The sequence below is a fragment of the Lagopus leucura genome, unplaced genomic scaffold, assembly GCF_019238085.1.
Source record: "Lagopus leucura isolate 7727_CA_CO unplaced genomic scaffold, USGS_WTPT01 Super-Scaffold_1, whole genome shotgun sequence".
Classification (NCBI taxonomy): domain Eukaryota; kingdom Metazoa; phylum Chordata; class Aves; order Galliformes; family Phasianidae; genus Lagopus; species Lagopus leucura.
Window position 1 is genome coordinate 7939536 of NW_024962250.1, and position 20664 is coordinate 7960199.

The window sequence follows — 20664 nt, forward strand, 5'->3', positions numbered from 1 at the left end:
CAACAGAACTGTTTGGGATCTCTTCCTTATATTTCTGATGCCTGCTACAGAATCCTGTCAGAAGATGGAAGTATTTTGTGGGCACACACTGATGGCTTGAGGAGCATTTGGGAACGAGAGGACTTTACAAAACCTGATCCCTTCCTTCTCAGAGTACACAGAATAGATTTATTACACCTCTTCCCTTTATCTCCAAATATTATCTGTGAACAATTTTTTTTTTTTTTACTGCTTTCCCACTGAGACACAAGTTTTTTTTCACTGCTTTCCCTTGCACCATGTACACACATTTGGCAGGTAGTGACTCACCCCACCTCACAGCATGTGGCACTCTGAATGTATTGATGAACTGCAGACAGAGCTATGAAACTAAAGAGGTTTAAATAAAGAGTAGAGCATTCTCACTGTTACACAAAAACTACAGAACTATCAAAATGTTCATTTACATTCATATAGATTTCAAAACTCAACTTCACATCACACAAAGGACAGGAAGAGGTTTTTATAAACTGGACATCAGAAGAGCAGAAGATGAATTCCTTGCTGATGGCAGTTCTTAAGTGGGCATCTAGAAGTCCTTACATTTTACTATGCAATTACTCTCCAAAGACAGCTGCTTGGACTTAAACCATCTAAAATGAAAACTTGCATGCCTTCAATTGAACTTTTAATCACATAAAATATTTTTTAAACAATTTAACAATAAAAGTCACAGTTGACTACTTGGTACTTTATTACATTATGTGCTATTAACCTCAGCAGACCAAAAATTGCAATAGGAAAAACAGCAATAATGAAAAAAAAAAATTAAAATCACACATCAGTTACACCCATGTCCTATCTGAAATAAGGGGACAAAAAAGGTGAAGGAAAAAAGGCTTTCTTCTAACCTAAGGGGTACTGGTAGAATTAGAAAATTGTCTGATAAGTCTGAGAGAATCTGAAGTCTTCAGGATAGGCATCTCTATGCACCTCCCAGAGGACTTTATGCATAACAATAGGAAAGAAATAACAAGCTTTGTTCATAGAAGTTCTCCAAACAAAAGCCTGGCAGACTGACTGTAGTTCTACAAGAACGACTGGATGCAAGTGAAACATCCACCTCACTGAGATTACACTTAAAAAGTAAATTCTGGGCTTGACGTGGCACGTGTGATTAGTCTTTTAGGGCACTACATTTGTAGTCCTCGTGTTTGAGGCTGCAGTACTGAGTTTGCATGTAAAATTGGGATCAAATAAGCTTTTTTTAAGAAAGAAAAAAAAAGATGTAAACTTAGGATCTCTGCTTCAGAATTTAAATTACATTCCCCTTTCCTCAGAAGGGAAACAATGAACCTTTTAGTTAAACAATCAGATTGTTTTTCCTCTAATAGGGAGTGATTAATATTCTGCCTACAACAAAATTATTTCAGATCTTGTTATATGTGTAACTAAATAAGGGAGAAAAGAAAGCAGTTTTGAGGCTATCCAAAAGACAACCAAGGTAGAATGACCAGTGTTTACACCACTGCATCAGGATCTGTTGTTTGTTAAAGGTATGACACAATAAAATCTGACTGATAATGTGCACAGAATACAATCCTCAAGAAATATCTTGGAGAATCAAAATTATAAAAAACAAACAAACAAACAAAGCCCCCACAGAAATTAGTTTTTTCCTCCCATGTTGTCACTCTATTTGCTGGGAGCTGCAGGGGAAAGGAACCACTCAAAATCCAAGACACAAAAAAGCAAGAGGAAGACAGACATCATCATAAGAATTCACAATCCCCTGTTGGAATCAATGAAACGTTGTTTGTTTTTCCAGTTCTTTTTGTTTATTCATCAGTCCAGTGTCTCTCAGACACATTTTCACCTCCTCCAGGATGAAGCAGAACAATCTGAAAGAGTATTCTGGAAAATGCTCTAGCATTCATAAGAAAGAGACCACAGACACATATTGCCATATCTTGAGAAGATCTGTGCTGTGCAGCAGGGCTGGGAGCACTCTATCAGTGTTTCACTTTGCAGAGATTCCACGAGTGTCAAAGAAAGACACTTAAACAATCTGAAATGTGTATATTCTCATCAGTGAAGCATAATTTTCTTCTGCTCTTCCCCCTAGCTGTCCTCTTCTATAGGTGTTTAGCTATGAGACAAGCACTGGTGCATTCCCCTTATTGTCTTTTTGCATCACCATCTGCAGGTACTTCAGTCGTATAGGAGGGAGTTGCTCATAAAGATCAAAGCCCAAAGGACTCTCTGCATTCAGCAGTCTGTAGTAGAGAAGGTGCTTTTTCAAGGTCTGAGGAGAGAAACAGCAGCCATTAGACGTGTCTTAAAAGTACAAATCTAATCTTTTCTCCTACTTCTGACATAACAAAGTAAACATGACAGACAATACAACTACCACATCCAACATATTTAATTGCAATGCTTTCAACAGAAGAGCTGTAAAAAAAAAAAAAAAAATCAGTTTCTTCAAAGAAAGTCTTTTGATTTGCATGAGTTTTCCTCTTCTGAACTCTTTCCTCAACAATCTCTCTCAATAGTCCCTTGCAAGAAGCCCAAATGGGGTTTTGAGTGGGAACTTCTAACAATGGACTGAAATACTAAACAAAATTACATAGCTCTGTTACACAAATGATAAACTTCAGCAAGATCTGGTATGGTAAGGCAGGATGGAAAGGTGAAAAGTAGAAACTTAATATCTGTTTTGTTCTTCTGTGGGGGAAGAATCCAACTAAATGTTAAGGGAGGTCTGTGCTGGCTGCCTGTTCATAGCTGTGCTAGAACCAGCCCTGTAGGATCTAACACTACGCAGAAAAAAAAACTGCTCAGGCAAGAAGCATGGAAATAGAGTAGAAGAAATTCATAGAATCGCAGAATCATTAATCTATGTTCCAGAGGGCTCATTGTGTTGAGTTTAATTGTAACAAGAACTAGATAACACTACTGGTAGATACTGCATGTTGAAATCCTGCTGCCAATCTCCTCATTCTCAAGTTAGCAATGTAGATAAACAACAATTTCAAAAGCCAAAATGCAGATCTGTGAAGTACCATCCCTGAAAAACCTCAATGGTACACATTGATCCTTACAGATCTTACCTCATCCACCAAGAGCCAAGTCTTTCGCAGCATGCTTTTCCGAGCAGCATCAGCCTCCTAAGAACAAAGCATAAACTTCAATTAATATAGCACAATGCCATCTCTGCCCACAGGCCTTGCAGCACTCTAGAACAATGCTATACTTATTAAGATGATGGTCCAAAGAGCAGCTTGTTCTATCAAAAAAACGTTAAGGTGGCAAACTCTTGGGTCCTTCCCACTCCTCCTTCCCGTGTTGACATCTCAACAATCCAGTAGAATTGTAGATCAGGGGAGAAAAGAGTTAGCAGGAGGAACCAGTGCTGGAGATCTGAGACTACAGTAGGGCTCCTGCTTGGTTAACTCAGGCAGTGAGTTATTCAAAGAAGGTAAAAGGAAAAAACGCTCCATACCTTTAGACTGTCCCTGGCAGAGGCTAAGACTATTACAAGCCCTCTCTGCGTGGTCAGCAATTTCATTACACGTGCTTCATTCTTTCCTTTTGTACATTCACCCATAGATGCTTAGATTCTGTTTCTGTAGGATTGGCTATGATTAGTGCAAGCTTCTCAGGATATTACAAACAACAGTGGCTGTCTACTGTCTCCTGTGTGGATTCCAAATTTCAGATCTCAGACAACTGCACAGTCCTCTCCCCATACTTATAATCTTTGTTTTCAAGTCCAAGGCGGGTGATCCATCAACAAACCACAATGGATGCTGTGGAATACCAGGTGCAAAATCCAAAGCTCCCAGCCCTGAAGCACTGATATTCCTTACCTACCTGAGTTGTGCTGTCTTGGGAGAAAATAAAGCTGTTCACATGAGCCACGGCCACCACATAAAGAACAGGGCACCAGGTGCTGCGCAGTGCACCTGTGACCAGTGTTCGGAAGTAATGTCGCAGGAGGTTCAAGTTATCCTCAGGAGGGGAAGTGTATCGCTCGAGAGGCACAGGAAACTGCAAGAAACCCACCCAAAAGGCAACGTTACCTTCTGTGAAAGAATCTAAGCAGTGAGGAATTCCCCAGCTGTTAAGGCACATGCTGCCATGTAACACAATACATTTCATTGGCACAATTCCCATTTGGAGCAGCACCATTACTGCCCAGGCTGACTGATGTGACATGCCTTTGACAAAGCGTCCTCAAGATCTTTTCAGCCTTACAGATAAGTGTTTTAGCAGACAAGTGATGGTACTTGCTTTTTGGCACAGGTAGGAAAAGGTGTTTCAAAGTGAAAAGACAAAGTGCTTTCAGCAGCACTATATCTTCTGCTAATGTATCAGAGAGACTTACAACAGCCTATGCATTTAGCAAGAATAGGAAAGCAGATAGATATGCCAGAGTTAATGCTGCTGTTAAATTAAACTTCCAACGTTTTCTGACTTCACTTGTCTGACTTGGAAAAATAGGTTAGAATCACTTTTAATTACAACTTAGTTTTGTTCACTTCTCCATTCTCCCAAAATCCAAACTGCCACCTTCTCTGTTTTCACAAGTTCTGTGGGTCTAATGTTATGTATTTCACTTTGAAGTATTTTCTTTGCAAGACTAAAGAAAATCATTGATTCTGCACATTTCAGCAACAGTCTTCAGTGCAAACACAGCATCTATGCTGAACTTTTAGTGTTTGGCTACAAAGGCAATATTACTAAAATTTTTTACTGCTCACTAAGGTAAGTTAAACATATCTTAAGACAAAACAAAAGAAAAAAAACCATCTCCCTCTACATTGATTTTGCTCCTGTGAAACTAGAACATACATAGGGAAGGGCTACTGGAAGCACCGTGAGTACAGAGAGCTTATCACAAAAACAGGCCAGAGAATCCTGGCTTACTTGGCTTAAGAAACAAAGACTCATCTGGCCATAACAATATAGAAAAACTGGTTGCTGGGCCACTACAACCAGGACAAAAGCATTGCAATCACATGAGGCAAAAAACTGCTAATTCACAATTTACTTTTTTTTTTTTTTTTTTTTTTTTTTCAAAAGTTGTCTTTGTATTAGCAAACTTTAGGTTAAATCAGGCATCATCTGTTATTTGGCAAGTGACAAAGAACATAAAGCCAGATTAATTCAATCTTTTTTGCTCTGCTCATTCAAAAGAAATGCACTCCTGCACTTCACAGATAAAACTTTCTCACCTAGTGACCCAGTCAAGCACAACTCCAGTATAGCCAACTGTAAACACAGTCTGAGAAGAAAAATGTTGTTTGCCCACGCACTGCATAGGAAGATTCTCACCAGGCTGAGAGAAGAGTTAAGGGAAAGGTAACTCATGCAAGAAAATCATGGGGTGCTGACTAGCCCTTCATACATAGCAGTCATAAATTAGGAGCTTCTCAGCCACTAGACCAAGCAGGACATGGGACAGTGTCCACTGAAGACTGAACAATCTCATAGCTCCCACCTTTCACATTATATGTATTATCAGCTCCCAAAACTAAGTTCAAAATCTTTCTTGAAAGGATTCTTTAACAAAGGCAATCTACAGGAACTGGACACTATTCTCCAGACTTACAATCAATAACATTGTTTCCCTCTCCAAGTCCCTCCTCCCATTAAAAAAAAAAAAAAAGCCAACAGGATACACTGCTGTAATGTATCTCAGTAAAAAACAAACAAAAAAACCCACTGCTCTCCATTCCTACTTCATTTTACATTCCATGCACTGGACTTTCTTCAAGAACAATGAGAACTTGTAAGTGAAGGAAATGAAGGAAGAATGAGTATTCTACTGGACACTGAGTAGTGCTGGAAAAATGACCAAAACAGGGCTGGAGAAACACAGGCAAGAGCCCAGTATCTCAGAAGTGTGCAGGCAACAACCATAAAGCGTGATTACCTGCTGGAGGGGCACTCCCAGTGCCCGCAGGATACTTGTGTGCTCCCCAAAAACAGAGAGACGCAGATGAACACTGAAACGCTTCTGCAAAGGTAGAAGAACAAAGACTCCAAAGAGTGGATCTCCAAAGGAGACACCTTCAAACTGCTCCAGCAGACTTATATAGAGATCATGGAAGGATGCCAAACCAGGGAGTGGAGCATCCAAGTTCAGAGAGTCCAGAGCCTTGGGCTGGCAGTACACAGAAAGAAGTGCAGCCGTGTAACAGTGGATTGGTGCTTCTAGAAAGAGGTCACTGCCTGTGAGGAAGATGCACATAAGTCGTGCAAGTCTGGCAGCAGTAGGGATGGTCTGAAGGGTTTTAGGACGCCAAGTTTCCAGCAGTAAGACCCACTGAAGGTTCCAGGTCACAGTGTTGACTAGATCAAGTGGGAGAGAGTTCAGCACAGCCCCACGTGTCTCTGCATTAGTCACTTTGTTGTAGAGGCTGATAAGTGGAAAGAACGGCCAGTCTGAAGGCAGGATGGGCCCTCTGACTTCAGGAAGCAGCATTGATTGGATGAGGTAATTACGTCCTTGGTAGGATGCTTGGGAATGCACAAGGGCAGGCTGCAAGTGAACAAAATGAGAGAGGTAGCAGGAGCGGATGGCAGGCAGATTCTGGTATGAGTCTCTCAGCAGGGCACCACGAGTAGGCTTTGAAGAAGATGCTGCTGCAGAGCCAGGCTGTGACAGTTTGGCACTGGCACCCAGATGCAAAATATCAGAAAAGTCAGCTGCTTCTGGCCCTCCAGTTTTCCCTTCACTGTAAAGTAAAAGCAAACATCAGTCAAGAAAATCCCAAACACATTACGCATGGATTATCTTGATATCTACAGGAAATTCATAGAACTACACTTGGAATTACCAACATAAATACAAAATAAAAATAAAATGAAAAACTTCCACACAAAGCCAGTGGTCTGGTGAGGAGGGTGCAATTCCATGTCTAGGGAGACAACTTACCTACCAGAACATATGTCAGGGTGCTGAAGTGAAATACTGTATATCATGTAAGGGCACCTTGAGTCAATAGGACAACTCCTATAGTGGTAGCTTTGCACAGTCAAAAGAACCACACAGACTGGCAAACAGAAATTAAGGCAGAGGAGCTGTCAAACTTGTGTGCCACAGTCTCAGACCACACACTTATCATGGTCTCAGATTACTTGCCAAACTTTTGCAAAATGGCATATAGCAAGTAACTGCAAGGAGGTGAGGGTGTGGGGAAGCTTTCCTTTCTAAAGGAAAGTTTGCTGGAGATGTATGGTATTTCTTTGCAGCTGACTGTGAGGAACAAAATAAACTGCTACCATCTTGGTCAGATGGAGGATGTGTCACATTTGAGGTGCTCCATATTATTTCTAAAACAATGTGGAAAATACATCATAATCAAATAAGAAAAAAAAAAAAAATGTGTAAGAACTTGCTAAGCCTTCCTTTTAACCCTTACTGTACAAGTTTTTCAGAATAGGTCAGGATCCCATGTGTTTCCTAGCCTCGCTACCATCAGTGCAGTAGATGCTGGACCTTAGTGAAAATGAGTTCTACCAGAAATCACTGGACTCTTGCCTCTGAGGGGATCAAAAGAAACTGGTCATATTTCTCAACATGGATACAACCAAGATAAATTTACAACCACATTGCCGGTCTGACTAGGAGGCTCCATGACTTAAGAATACGCCAGCAAACACCTGAAATTTGAATAAGCCCTACTGAAGGTCAAAAAACATGACCAAGTTCCATTGCCAACAACTGCTTTTTCATCATTTTCAAGTCTTTCCATGTATCAGACTAACGAAAACAAAAACAGAAAAAAAAAAGCACAGCTTACAGAAGAAACTCTGGATTAAAAGCAAGATCCAGCAGGATCTCATAAGCCAGATGCTCGCTCCCCGGCAACAGACGGCTCAGCAATGCCATGGCAACACAGTGATAGAGCGAGGCATGACGGCTGTAATCCGGACAAGTGCCTGCCTGCACAGGAAAGAAACAGATAAAACCACTGTTTGTCAACAAGGCATCAGCAAGGACCGTGGCGGGGGAGGCAGCTGAGGAAGAGATCTCGCTGGAAAGTGAGAGGCTGAAAGAGGACCACAAGAACAGCATTCTTGTTCAGCATTCACACAGACATCTTCCAGGAGTGTTGCTAGAAAAGTTGTTCTCACTCTAGCCCAAAGACAGGTAAAAATATAATTTTGCCATCTAAAGTATTTTGGATCTAAATCCCCACGTCAGTAACTATAAAGATATTACTTGCTCATGGGGCAGAACAGTCAAGAAAGCAGAAGACCAAGTCTAGATCAGCTATGTGGAAAGACCAGCTGCCAGAGTTAGAGAAACTAAAGTGAAGTCAACTCCAGGAGTGAAAGAAATGAGAGCCAGCAAGGATACCATTTTCCTAGCCAATACTAAAGCGAAGTACTGCAGATGATACTCATGGCGCAGCATCCATGCAGATGCGGGAGTTACTGAGGGGGGTGCAGTCTGCCAGCTTTGATGCAGATAATCCTTCAGGCCTTCAAAGCTCAGCACAGAGCTGTACTATAAAGGAAACAGAAATGGAGACAACTATTACTAATACAGTCTGCACTCGGAGGAAAGTAAAACAGTCCTCTCTGATGTCTATCATCTCCTGCTTTCCCCTTAAGAATTCCTGTTGGCTGCTATAAGATTTTCAGAAATGGCCTGAGAAATATCTGTACTTCTGCCACAGTGCTCACACCCGTGTTCAGTATCAGAAGAAGGAAGAAATTTCCTCTTACGTTTAGTTTGATCTCATTTTTCTTTGTTATACATCCTTCAACCATCCCTCTTTCATTATCTGACACTTTAGTTCAGCCAAACAGTTGTTTAATTGTTCTCAATGTTCTTTATAACTCCATCCTTTAAGCTGCATCATCATTTGGCACCTGCTCTATAATCCCAGCTTCCCAGCATCAAGTGGATATGGCAATTCAAAGACTCGCCTGTTCTGAAAATGAAAGTATTTCTCTCGAAAGTACTTTGATATTTTTACATTAAAAACACACCAGTTCTATTTTAATAACGTGGGACGATACAAATACTGATCTCCTTCCAAAGCATGCTATCATTCACACAGAACTCATAGTGAAAAAGTATATTCTCACCTTGCTGATTAGTCCTTTGTGAATATGGGTGATGCTATTGATGAGAAATAGGAGGGCAGTGAGGAAAGGGAAGGGTGACTTGGAGCCAACTAGGCTCAGAGGAAGTTTGCCTCCAGTACAACTCAAAGATACAATGCTGAAGACAGATTCAGGTGCTGGGGAACAGGACAGAGGGTTGCACAGAGCAGAACATGGCCTGTGTGAACACAGAATGAAAGAGATTAGGTCAAAAACACTCGTACTACTGAAAATTTATCCTGTAGGAATGTTACTATCCAAACCATGCCACACATTGCAGCAAAATGAAAGCCACAATGACAGCAAAATAGAAAGGAGAAAAACCAAAGCAGTATCAACAGCTGATCAAGTAAGGACTGTCACATAGATACTAATGCCAGTGAGCTGTCACAGATTCTAGTCTTCAGCTATGTTGTTCACAATGTGCAGAAATATTGATGCAATGATGCACCTCTGGTGTCAAACATTTGAAAGCTTTGGACCTTTATTAAAAAAAACACACACTTCCCTACATGCGTATGTAATCCAGGCTAATAAAGCTGCCCACATACTTTGGACATTTCAAAAATTATCAGACAGGCAAAGCCAAAAAGCCAGCTCTTATCCAAAACTGCCACTGCGAAAATATTGCCTTGTGCATCAGAAATTTTGGTGTTAGAAGCTTCAGAACTCAGCTCTCAGTCATGAAGGAACATGAGCCAGATTGGTGAGCATTCAAATACCATTTGAAATCAAAAATTTCCAGTGTCGCTTACATAAAACTGGATGTTTCTCCCAATACAAGTCAAACTTCTCAGTTTACTTCTCTCCAGAGAACTGATTGTAGGGTGGTAGTGAGGCTCCCTCTACAGCAGAAAGAGGGAACATCCACAGCACTGAACAGTGCCCAGAGCCTGAGACCAAACTTATGTTATCCAAATGTCTGAAAGGACAATTTGGTATCCAGCCTTTCACTTTCTCTCCTGCAGGGCCTTTCAAGGAGCTCTACAAGAACTTAGATTATTTTATAAAAGTAGTTCATACACAGCATTTGAATGGTGCATGTACTCCCACTGATAAAAGGACTCAAATTGACATTGCTTTGTTCTTGTTTTTAAATCAGGGAAACTAAAAAAATAATCAAAGCCAAGAATGGATAAAATCTATTTGAAATTAAAATAAAACACAGCTACATGGAGGGGTAGAGAGGCAGGCACTGCAGCAGTATCAGTAGGCAAGGAGGAACTGGAGAACCTCTGCAGTAGATGCTTTGTGTTGCAAGGGGAGAAAGGACAAAGAAGGGATGTAGACAGAGCCTTATTGCACTGTAATTCATCCAGCTTTCAGTATCACACATGAGGTACATACGTTAAAAGGTAAATAAGTAGGAAGGGAGAAAATCATCTAAAACATAACTGTACTTTTTGATGTATTCTAGGCCAACATTAGAAAATTTCTTTGCTGTGAGTGGATTCCCAGCCCCTGGAACCACCGTGTTTCCTGCCCTCCTGACCGCGCAGTATAGAAATGAAGCAATGAAATAATTTTACCTGAGCAAATCCCACATGCTGTGCATGGCTGGCTGGCTGAGCAGGGGCTGCAGCACCTCAGATGTCAAACGTTCCAATTCCTCTAAGCAGTCAACTGGATTGACTGATGGCTGCATAAAACAAGAGGAAACAGAGGAATGCAAAAATACACTGATTTAGTTACGTTCTTTTTTGATGTCGTTACGACACACCATATCATCTACATAACAGCACTGCTATAGGTTAGAGCTAGCTTAACTGCTGAGAGCATGGAAGCTGAGAGCTGGCACCTCAAGGTGTCCTCATACTCAAGTATTAGAACGCATCAGAGAGAACTCTTATTTGGCTGGAAGTAAGGTATGGGATCTCTGGGAGAAAATTCCCTAAACGTAAATTTGCTCTATGTGGTTGACCTTCCCACTTCTTAACATTCTACCTATATGCTGATCTTCTCATTTAACAACACAAAGGTGATCAGGACTACCTTGAGAAAACAAACTGGCATCATGAGGCTCGCAGGAAAAAAATAAAAATAATAATATTCGGCTGTATAGAGGCCAATTAACCTACCCATCAAGACAAGGCTGTGGATGAACACTGTACAGGGGAGGATCTGTGGGTTTTTTTGTTTTTTTTTTTTAAGAGAACCATCCAAATTCTTCTGACCCTAGTAAGCAATATTCCAGATTGAACGAACAGGCTGGCACTTCTTTTTTCACTATACTTTGCCTTTGTTAGAGAAATACTCATTGCTGTAACAGAATCTGATTTTCTCCCAGGTCTCCAGAAGTCAGTCAGCAAAATCTAAATGTTGTCCTTAATTCTTTGTAGTCTAGGAAAACCATCCCATGGAGGTCCCTGTATTCACTAGTCTAGTGACCATACAGGTTGATTTTTTTTTTTTTAATTTTACTTTTTTTCCTCTTATCCATTCAAATACGCTATATGTAATTTTTATTTTATCTTTAAATCAGATCATCTTAACCACAGGCTGATGCTGCTGCTGCTGATTATTATTATTATTTTAAGTGGAAGTTAAAATTCATATGGCACAGTTCAAGGACCTAAGAAATTATTTAGTCAGCTGCTTTTCTGGAATATCTATAGAGAGTAAAAAGGAATACTAATCTCTTTGAATGGTCTTCCTGGGTCTCTAAATATCAGGACCTAATGACAGCAGGTCAAAGGAGCTAACTACCTTTGGAAAATTGAAGATATCTTTGAAAGACACAGGCAGTTTCCACCCTAGCCAAGGCAAACAAATTCATTTGTTTCAGACAAATTTCAGTGGAGTTAGAAAGGTCTGAATAAATATAGGCATTAAATTATCCCCAAATCTTGAAGATAACTCTCCCAGGTCAGAACGTGGGCATATCAGCTGGGCAGTAAAGAGGAATCCTGCACTTATCTTCAGAACATGAATCTTTAAAGTAGCAAAACTCTAAGACTGTTTTTTCAACAGCATAACACTGACATGCCACCTTCAGAATACTCTGCTAAAAAGATGGTTACAAACTGCAACTGTGACCAGGTTACAGAATTTGACTTTCAGTGTCAGTGGGACAGTAAATAAATTCATCTTTTTTGCCTCCTGCTCAAAGTTCACATGGTATGACCCTCTGTGTTCAATCTTCCTACAAGGTTATTGCAATAACTGTCCACATGCAGGATCTCAGACCATCACAAATGCAAAAATGTGCAACTTAATTTAGCCTACGAGGAGGAAGGACTGACAAACTGAATTAGGTCATATTTACTGCATGCTGGGTATCTCTGCAGTAAATCAAATGAGTCATTGCACTACCACACTCCTTGATTGAGATTCTGAGCCCAGAAGAAATTAAGACAGTGACATTTGGCATTGCCAATGTGAAAGATCAGCATCCAACAGAGATAACGGGTGTGGCAAACAACATCTAGCCCTCATCTGTGCTCTTCAAAGCCTTCCTTTCTTTTTTCCAGGTTTTCAGTGGTAATACAGAAGTGGATACTGGTGACATGAAAAGACAACCTATGCTTTTTGTCCTTACCTGTTGACTGCAAGCACTGTAATAAACTCCCAGGTAGATCATATAAGTTGTGGTCAGAGGCTGAAGAATTTGCCAAGTTTCTGTCCAAGATATCACCTGCAGGAATTTTTTCATACTGGTCTCCAGAAAGGGCTGTAAGCCTGACACTTGATTCCATGTTACTGGAGGAGGTGGAATCTGTTCACTGTCTTCACAGCTATTATTGAAACACAGCGGAAGAATGACACTGAATAGTGAGGATGCCTTGAAAACAATTCTCTCTAAAATACCATTTTAATAGCAAGATTTCTAGTTACATGTAGCATGGAAGATGGATGACTAATAACAGCTACTAGGGGAAAAACAACTTCGCACATTCCCACAGACCAGAACAAATCATTTTAGACAGAAAAGTCAAATGAGAAACTATACGTGAAAGCTAAAGTTTCTTCACCTGCATTACTCTCTCCTTAGCTAAGCTTTGGTTTTACTGAATTTACCCCTTTATCCAATAAAACTAGCAAACCCACAGCCCACTTTTCTTAATCCTCTACCATCTTGTTCTCCACAGCTTCTTTCCTCCAGACCTCAGAGAAGTCATTTCCTTTTTCCCTGAAGGAAAAGTCAAAGGAGTTCTCTAGTTCATTCTGGCAGGAATGCTTTGCTAAATGCAGATTTTTACCCCTTCCCCTTATCAGGCTAGCAGGCATATAGCTATCTACCAGTCTTCAATCTACCTCTTCTGTCCTCATGTCAAAAGCAACACATCCCACCATGCAGGGACTCACATGTGGGACAGCACGCCATATGAAATGAACGAATAGAGAAGGGTAAAGCCAGGTCTCCCAACTGAAGAGAATACAAGACAACTGCTCAGATGCATGAAACAGGTGACAGAGGGCCCACCTGCTCAGTTTGGCCTGCAGCTCCACCGTGCATCCTGCAGTTTGTGTCACATTTACCAGCAGAGTAACCACTGCTGCAGCTCTCTGGACAGATAACTCAAACATGGGATTCTTCTCATGGCTAGTGCTGAGCAACTCAGGCAGGGACTGCAGTATCCTCACCAGCACAGGATAGAGATCCCTACGGTTTAAAATACAAAATATATGAGGTTGGAAGTAGTCCAACACCTTGTTCAAGCTTAGTCGGCTAAAGCAGGTTTGCCTAGGAACATGTCTAGTTAGGTTTTGAATATCTTCAAGGATGCAGAGTCCAGTCTTTCTGAAAAATCTGTTCCAGTGTGACTATCTCCACAGTAGAAGTTTTTCCTTTTACTTAAGAGAAATCTCCTTCATCTCAATTTGTAGATGCTGCTCCTTGTACTTTTCCTGCTATCACTGGGAGGACCTGGCCCTTTTTTCCCCCGAACACCTTCTTGTTGCACGTTGCTAAGACGAGATGAGAAACACCAACATCTCCAAAACAGAATAATCAACAGACATGTAAAAAATGAGAAAGAATTCTATCATTTCCAACTCTACTGAATCTACTCTGCTTCCAAACATTCCAACCAACTCTTGAAAAAACACCAAATATTTTCTTTTTTTCCTCTAGTTTTCAAATGCTCAGAGTATACACAGTTGTAATAATGCAAATTCAAGCAATCTGCTGCTGCTTCTCTTTCCTCAGTATTATCTACAATGCTAAGAAACGACATACTGCATTTTACTTTATTAACCAATACACTGTTGTACTCAAAATGCTATTGCAAACAGAACTTCCCTTCCAACAATTACTACTGGCCTCTCCTCCACTCCTCTTCAGGGGAACTCCACAGCTATCTCCATGCTTTCAAGGAAGACTCAATGCTTAAGGAAGGTCAGGTTTATTCCAGAGCAGAACTTGAAGTTCAAGTACAAGAACTTGAATTTTGTACTGAACTGAGAGTTGATGCAGAGTTTGTCTGCACTAGTCTGCCTCAATTTTCATACATGCTGGGGACTGCTGCCCAGACTACTTTTAGCACATCATATTCAATCCCTAGGTCTGCTGCACTCAGCATGTCTTGAGGTCACACAAGCACAGCTGATTCAAAAGCCTCTGAGGGGAAAAAAAGATGTAGTCCTAAAAAGTTTAGGTTTATCCCACAGGACAGAGAAGAAAGAATAAATTAAAAGTGATTAAGCACAAGAAATAAAAGAGAGCCAGAAAAAGAAAAGAACACTAACACCTTCAGAAACCGAATTTTACTGCAGGAGGCCAGAGGAAGGGAGGTAAGACTCCCTGAAGGGAGTAGCAACTGATTCTAGAGATCCCACATTCAACCCTCTGGAACGTGATGCCTCCGTTGTGCTCTCCACCCCCACTATTTCCACTTCTCCAGCTTTGGACTGTACCGGTAGAGGTCACAGGCCTGACCATAACCAGCAGCCACTGCCCACAGCCGGAAGGCTTCAGTGTTCAGTCTGATGGCCTCTTCCCTTGGCAGAAGCAGATCCTGCGGATCTTCAGCTGTAAATCGAATTAACCGGCTCTTCATTTCAAACTTGTTAAGCTGTAAAACAAATGAAAACAAGTAAACAAAGACCAAAACACAACCAAAGAATAAGAGACTTCACTCACATGCGTTTACAACAGTCACTAATCTGACACACCAAAAAAGCTGCAGATTTTACTGCACTTTATTCCCCTAACACTGTTTTCATCTTGTGTAATCTTAGGGAGCTTACTACAAAGAGTCAATAAATCATTAATGGTAATTAAGATGGATGTATCCCTGAAAGAGATGCCTGGATGTTATCTAATCCGTTCCACACAAAGAGTACACTTAAACCACAGAGGTTTGCCTGACCCCCACACACTCTTGTTTTAGGGACTCTCTGCAGCATTAATTGACTTTTAAACAAAAATTACTCTTCCTTAACTAGTCATAAGTCGAACTCCAGTAGTCAAGATTACACTGAGATTTATCTTATCAAGAACACTGTACACAAAGATCACTGAATGGCTTCTTGCATTCCTCTTAAGAGGTTACATTAGATGACTTTCAGAGGTCTTACAATCTGAATCTTTCTATAATTCTGTTTGTTTTACAAAAAGGTACCTCCTGCCTATTAGTTTTTTTAAAAAATATATAGAATTCTAGTGCTTTGAAAATGTTCTGAGGTTATTTTAGTATTTAATTAAGCCTGACATGACTCATTTGCAGTTCTCTAAAAATAACTTTTATCCTCCCCAACAACTGGATATTTTTGCTTAACCATAGAAAAGAGCTTCTCCTTCCCTCTCCCACATATACAAAAGCTTATGTGTGCTCTGTCTAAACAAATGCACCGACAATGTCTTTCTCACAACACAAGGACACATTACAGATAATTTAAAATTCAAATGCTTTAGAGCCATCTTGTTGGGAAATCACTGCACACCCACAAGAAGCAAAGGAGCTGATGAATCAAACTATGAATTCTGACACCCCTCCTACAGAACAGAGGGCAAAGTTAAATTTACTTCCTGAGGAGGAAGATAGAAGAATTCTGTTTTTAGGTAAAATTCCTACGCTATTTTGTTTTTTAGTATCTTCCACTCCCATGTTCAAGTGCCTGCAACTAGTCATATGAGAGTAAAACACAACCAAGCCCTGAGTGGTAGCAACCTTGTAAACAACATTTGCATGCCTGGAACACCTGGACTACTCAAAATCCAAAAGAGAATGAAATGTAGAGATTTTCTGTTATGTTCCTACCACCACTTACAACTTTAAATATCCCATTATTATCAGCACGTTTTTCTATGTATTTTATAGCACAATTCAGTATTCTCCTGCTGATGCTAGCAATTTCCTGCATAGCTATTTATTAGATGCTATTAAGAATACTGAACCAAAACACCTCAGAGATGCACACTGCACTGTAATGGGTGCTGCTCTGAGTTGATGCTGTGTATTTATAGCACCTGTGTTGCCCTGTATGAATGAATACAATTAGCTCTGAAATGGAAAACCTGTCCAGACGTAAATAAGAGGGGCTGGAAGTACTGGCTGGAATAACCTGAGCTGTTCAGGTAAATTCATGGCAGGAAAGTTCAACTAGGGCTGTAAAACACAAAGACACAAATAAGATCTCTGGTTTATGAAGTCCTAAGCTGCCTATCATCGGAGCCACAGGAGAGTACAGAGCAATACATGCTGATGTGCACTCTAAGCATCTGCTGCTGGCCAGTATCACTGAACTGTGCTGCGTGATTTTTCATAGCTGCACTACACAGACCTTCCAACCTCAAAAAAAAAAAAAAAAAGGAAAGAAAAGACTGAAATGGCTTCCCCAGTGCTATACACCAGAAGACACATTGTAATACTGTCAACAATTCCTTCAGAACACATACATGCATCTTCTTCACAAGGATTATTTTGGCTTCTTTATTTCAGCTCACACTCTGTCTTAAAAGAGATTTCTGAGGTTTCCCTGCAAATGGCAGAAAATACCTATAGAGGTAACCTCACAGAGACTGTAGTTAAGAGCTACACTGTGCTTGAACCACCAGCAAGTCTAATTGGAGACTCACAGAGTCACAGAAAAGTTGCTGGTCAGAAAGGACCTCTGGAGACTGCAGTTCTCTCTGTTTAGAGCAGCTTGCTCAGAGCTAGGTCCAGCAGAGTTTTGGATGTCTTCACAGATGGGAAGTCTGCAGCCTCCTTGGGCAACCTGTTTTTGCTAGTTTCACTACTTTCACTTCAGAAGAAAATTTCTATTTTTAACTGTCTTTTATTTCAACTTGTGCTCACTGCTTCTTATTAGTAGTAAAAAAGGGTAAATTTTGCTGCTTTCTTTACTCCCTCGACAAAATACAAATCATCACCAGCTTTCTATTGCCAAGCCTAAGCAATTACAGGGAAAGATTGAAAGCTGTAAGTCAGATACTTCAATCTCTTACTCATTTAAGTGGCCCTATTGCTTCCCTTCACCATAGAGTGAGACTGAAACAGGAACCCTAACCACGTATCTCCCAGTTTCATATGTACTGGTCAGGTCTGAATCACATTCTTCAGCTTAGTCACCCCCAGTTAATTATCCATCATTAGTGAGGAAGCAAGGCACGGAAAACAATGGTATTTGATAACCGAAAAGCTCTTTGATAATCACTCACCAGCCTGGCTGTTGCATTTCTGCCTCCAGATGCCAATACTCTGATGAACTTCATAGCAGCAGCGCAAGCAACTCCATGGAGACTGGTGAGTAAACATCCTGGTTCAGCCACATGAGGATCCCATCGAGTAGGGAGAAATTCCCTGACAATGGTTTCAATCAACCGAGGACAGTCAAGCAGCTGCAGAGAAATAGCAGGCACCACAAATAGCTGAAAGCATGCAATTCCAGTAGCCATACATAAAGAACACCCAAGTTTGTCTTATCTCCTTGTCATAACATCATCTGCTTCCTTCTTCCCTTTTTCAAATCTTTTCCTACCATTCCTCCTGTACAATAACAGATTTACCTGGATGCATGCTTCAGAGGAGTGCCTTGCTATGCGAGTCAGGATGTGCAGGATATCCAGGACAACCGTTGGAACAGGTCGTACCACCTCAAGGATATACCTCAGCCGATGCTGAATCCGTGTCTTCAGAAGTCCCTGGAAGGAAAAAAATATTCATTATGCTCTTATTAACTGCTCTCTGGGAAGCAGTTGCAGGAAGGGAAAAGCAGATGCATGTAAATCTTTTGCAGATAGAAAGTATTAAAATTACCACTGGGGAAATGAAGAGAGAAGCTTCTGTAGATTTGCAAGCTAGTATGCTAGCAAACAATCAAAAGTTGGCCCAACAGAGCAGGAACATCTGAACTTTTGTTCTGTATCAGACCACCAGTGAGCTTTTTGGATAGTTGTGTTCTCCAGAGTTTGAAACTGCAAGTAACAGGGAATACCTCTCTACAAACGACTATTAAAATGTAATGTGGCTGAAAAGGGTTCTCATGGCTTTTGATTCATTTTGGCTAGCCACCACCTTCATCTAACACAGTACTCTTTCTTCAGTCCTGACAGTGCTTGTCACATTGGAGAAAGCTAACAGAAGTGGAGAACAGATACCAGTTTCTATTCTGCAGTAAGAAAAGACAGACGCAGATGGATTATGTGATTCTGTATTGCTCACAGAGCAGAAGATCAGTGACTATGCTAAGAATCAATCTTAGTGATAGTGTTATGCACTTCTAGTTTAGGGAAAAGGTGCAACACTTGAGTTCATAGGACTGATACTTTTAAAAGTTGCAGCCAGGCAAGTCTGAAGCTCTATGTTTGACTGGATTCAGCTGCCTGTATAAATATTATTTTTCCAATATGTGGAGCTGGGATGTAACAACCAATTAGCAGGTGTGAAATGGAATTTATTTCACAACAGCTGGAACAACGCACAATTTTATGTCAAATCTCTTCTGAGTTCAAACCACGTAACTGTTTCCAGAGTGACAAACTGACCTCATCTCTTATCTACATCTCTTTTGTTAAGCCTCTTAAGCAGCACAGCCTATTAGAACAAATCTGAACTCACAAAGTCACTAACTGAAACCAGATATCTAAGTACAGTAATTCATTTGCCCGGTGAAGTTTATAACCATTTGCCATTCGAATACACAGACTAAGAGATGCGACCACGGACCTTAACAACAGCAGCTTCAGCAGGGTGGAGTTTGAGATGGCAAAGATTACTGTTGTTAGATCTCATATGTAAGCTAAACTTCGCATCCCTGGCATATGTGACACTCATTCTGAGAGATGCAACATGAAGAGTGATATTAGGGAAATGCTAAGTAGTCGTCGCATCAAATGCAAAGAGAATGGCATTGTACCATTCTAATTCAGAACTATGCAGCTGTAATTCTCTTGCTTAACTTTAGTAGTGTCTGGAACTGTTTCACTTCAAGCTCAAGTAAGAGAACATGAAAATCATGTCTGTATTCAATCTTTCAACTAATCATGGTCATCAGCGTGCTCGTTGCCAATTTCCCTACAGGAAGCTAGAGATAGTTAATGATGAAACCACACTGGTCAAGTCTCAACATTTTTAGAGGTTAATAAATTCACACTACTGATAACGTATGACAGAAACACGACATCCAACAGCCAAGGAAATGTTCTAATTTTTGTTCATAACACTACTAACACACACAGAAGAGTACACATTTCACAAGTGCACACAGCCCTGTGCACAGTCTATTTTTCCAGAAAGATTTCAGGCCGAGCTGTGTGCTCACCTTTACAACGTCGTAACGGGCTACGTCTGCATCTGGCTTGTTCTCATCCTTTTGTTTTTTATTCTGAGACTTCTCTGTTCCAGTTAATTCTTCTTCTTCTTCCTCTTCTTCTTCCTCATTGTTGGGGACAAATGGGAATGCAGCCATCCCTTGGTACCATGAGAAAGTGCAATCAAGATATTTCTATGAGGAGAGTAAAAGCACACAAAAATCTCTCACAAAGAGATCACATAAGACGAAAAAAAAAAGAGAGAATTACAGGATGCCTTACAGATTTCCACCTAACTCAGGAAAATAGGAACACAATAAAGGATACTCTAAACATTTACAAGTAGATGAAATGATTTTTCAGAGAAGTGACTTTAATCTATGACCCACAGACACTTGGGAAATCATGAAAAGCAATTACTGTGACACGAATTAAATTCACTCGACAAGGAACAGAAACGCAGCTTAATTGAAAAATGTTTAAAATAAAAATAAATAACCACCAAGGGCTCTAGAAGTTAAACTGGAATTTGACATTTATTAGCTCCATCCCCATTTCTGGGTCTGCATGATAGGCTTCTAGAGATCTAACCATTCTTTTCTAGCACCATTCTCTTTGCAGCTTAACATAAAAGGAACCTGAAACACAGGCCACAGTCTGCTTTGCCCATAATGGCCTGCTTCTTTTCAACCAGGAAGATTCTTTAACCTTGCTGTTCAGGGTCCAGTATCTCTGAACATCCAAAAGAAGTTTCAGCTTTCTAACAAGAGAAAAAGCATCAAGGAGAAAAACCCGTAAGAATGGAAAAATAGGTTTACAGTAATGAAAGAAAAGTATGTGAGAACAACAAATGATGGACAGTGATG

General features: G+C 40.5%; 1 protein-coding gene across 7 annotated transcripts in view; it reads right to left on the bottom strand.

Moving 5' to 3' along the window:
- Positions 1–1498: 1498 nt before the first annotated feature.
- RPAP1 (RNA polymerase II associated protein 1) overlaps positions 1499–20664 on the bottom strand; it is a 38143-nt gene continuing 18977 nt past the window's right edge. For 4 of the 7 annotated variants that reach the window (XM_042863926.1, XM_042863933.1, XM_042863911.1 and 1 more), the window contains exons 13-26: positions 19810–19992; positions 18056–18190; positions 17708–17887; positions 14962–15119; positions 13529–13708; positions 12644–12839; positions 10635–10744; positions 9088–9283; positions 8351–8500; positions 7791–7933; positions 5918–6722; positions 3853–4029; positions 3090–3146; positions 1499–2284 (exon numbers count right to left, since the gene is read on the bottom strand). In XM_042863926.1, the coding sequence (XP_042719860.1) occupies positions 2129–2284; positions 3090–3146; positions 3853–4029; positions 5918–6722; positions 7791–7933; positions 8351–8500; positions 9088–9283; positions 10635–10744; positions 12644–12839; positions 13529–13708; positions 14962–15119; positions 17708–17887; positions 18056–18190; positions 19810–19992 (2826 nt within the window). In that variant the 3' untranslated portion in view covers positions 1499–2128. Of the gene's footprint in view, positions 2285–3089; positions 3606–3848; positions 4030–5917; positions 6723–7790; positions 7934–8350; positions 8501–9087; positions 9284–10634; positions 10745–12643; positions 12840–13528; positions 13709–14961; positions 15120–17707; positions 17888–18055; positions 18191–19809; positions 19993–20664 lie in introns of all 7 variants that reach the window. The other 3 variants (XR_006177563.1, XR_006177562.1, XM_042863944.1) reach the window with 3 other exon arrangements.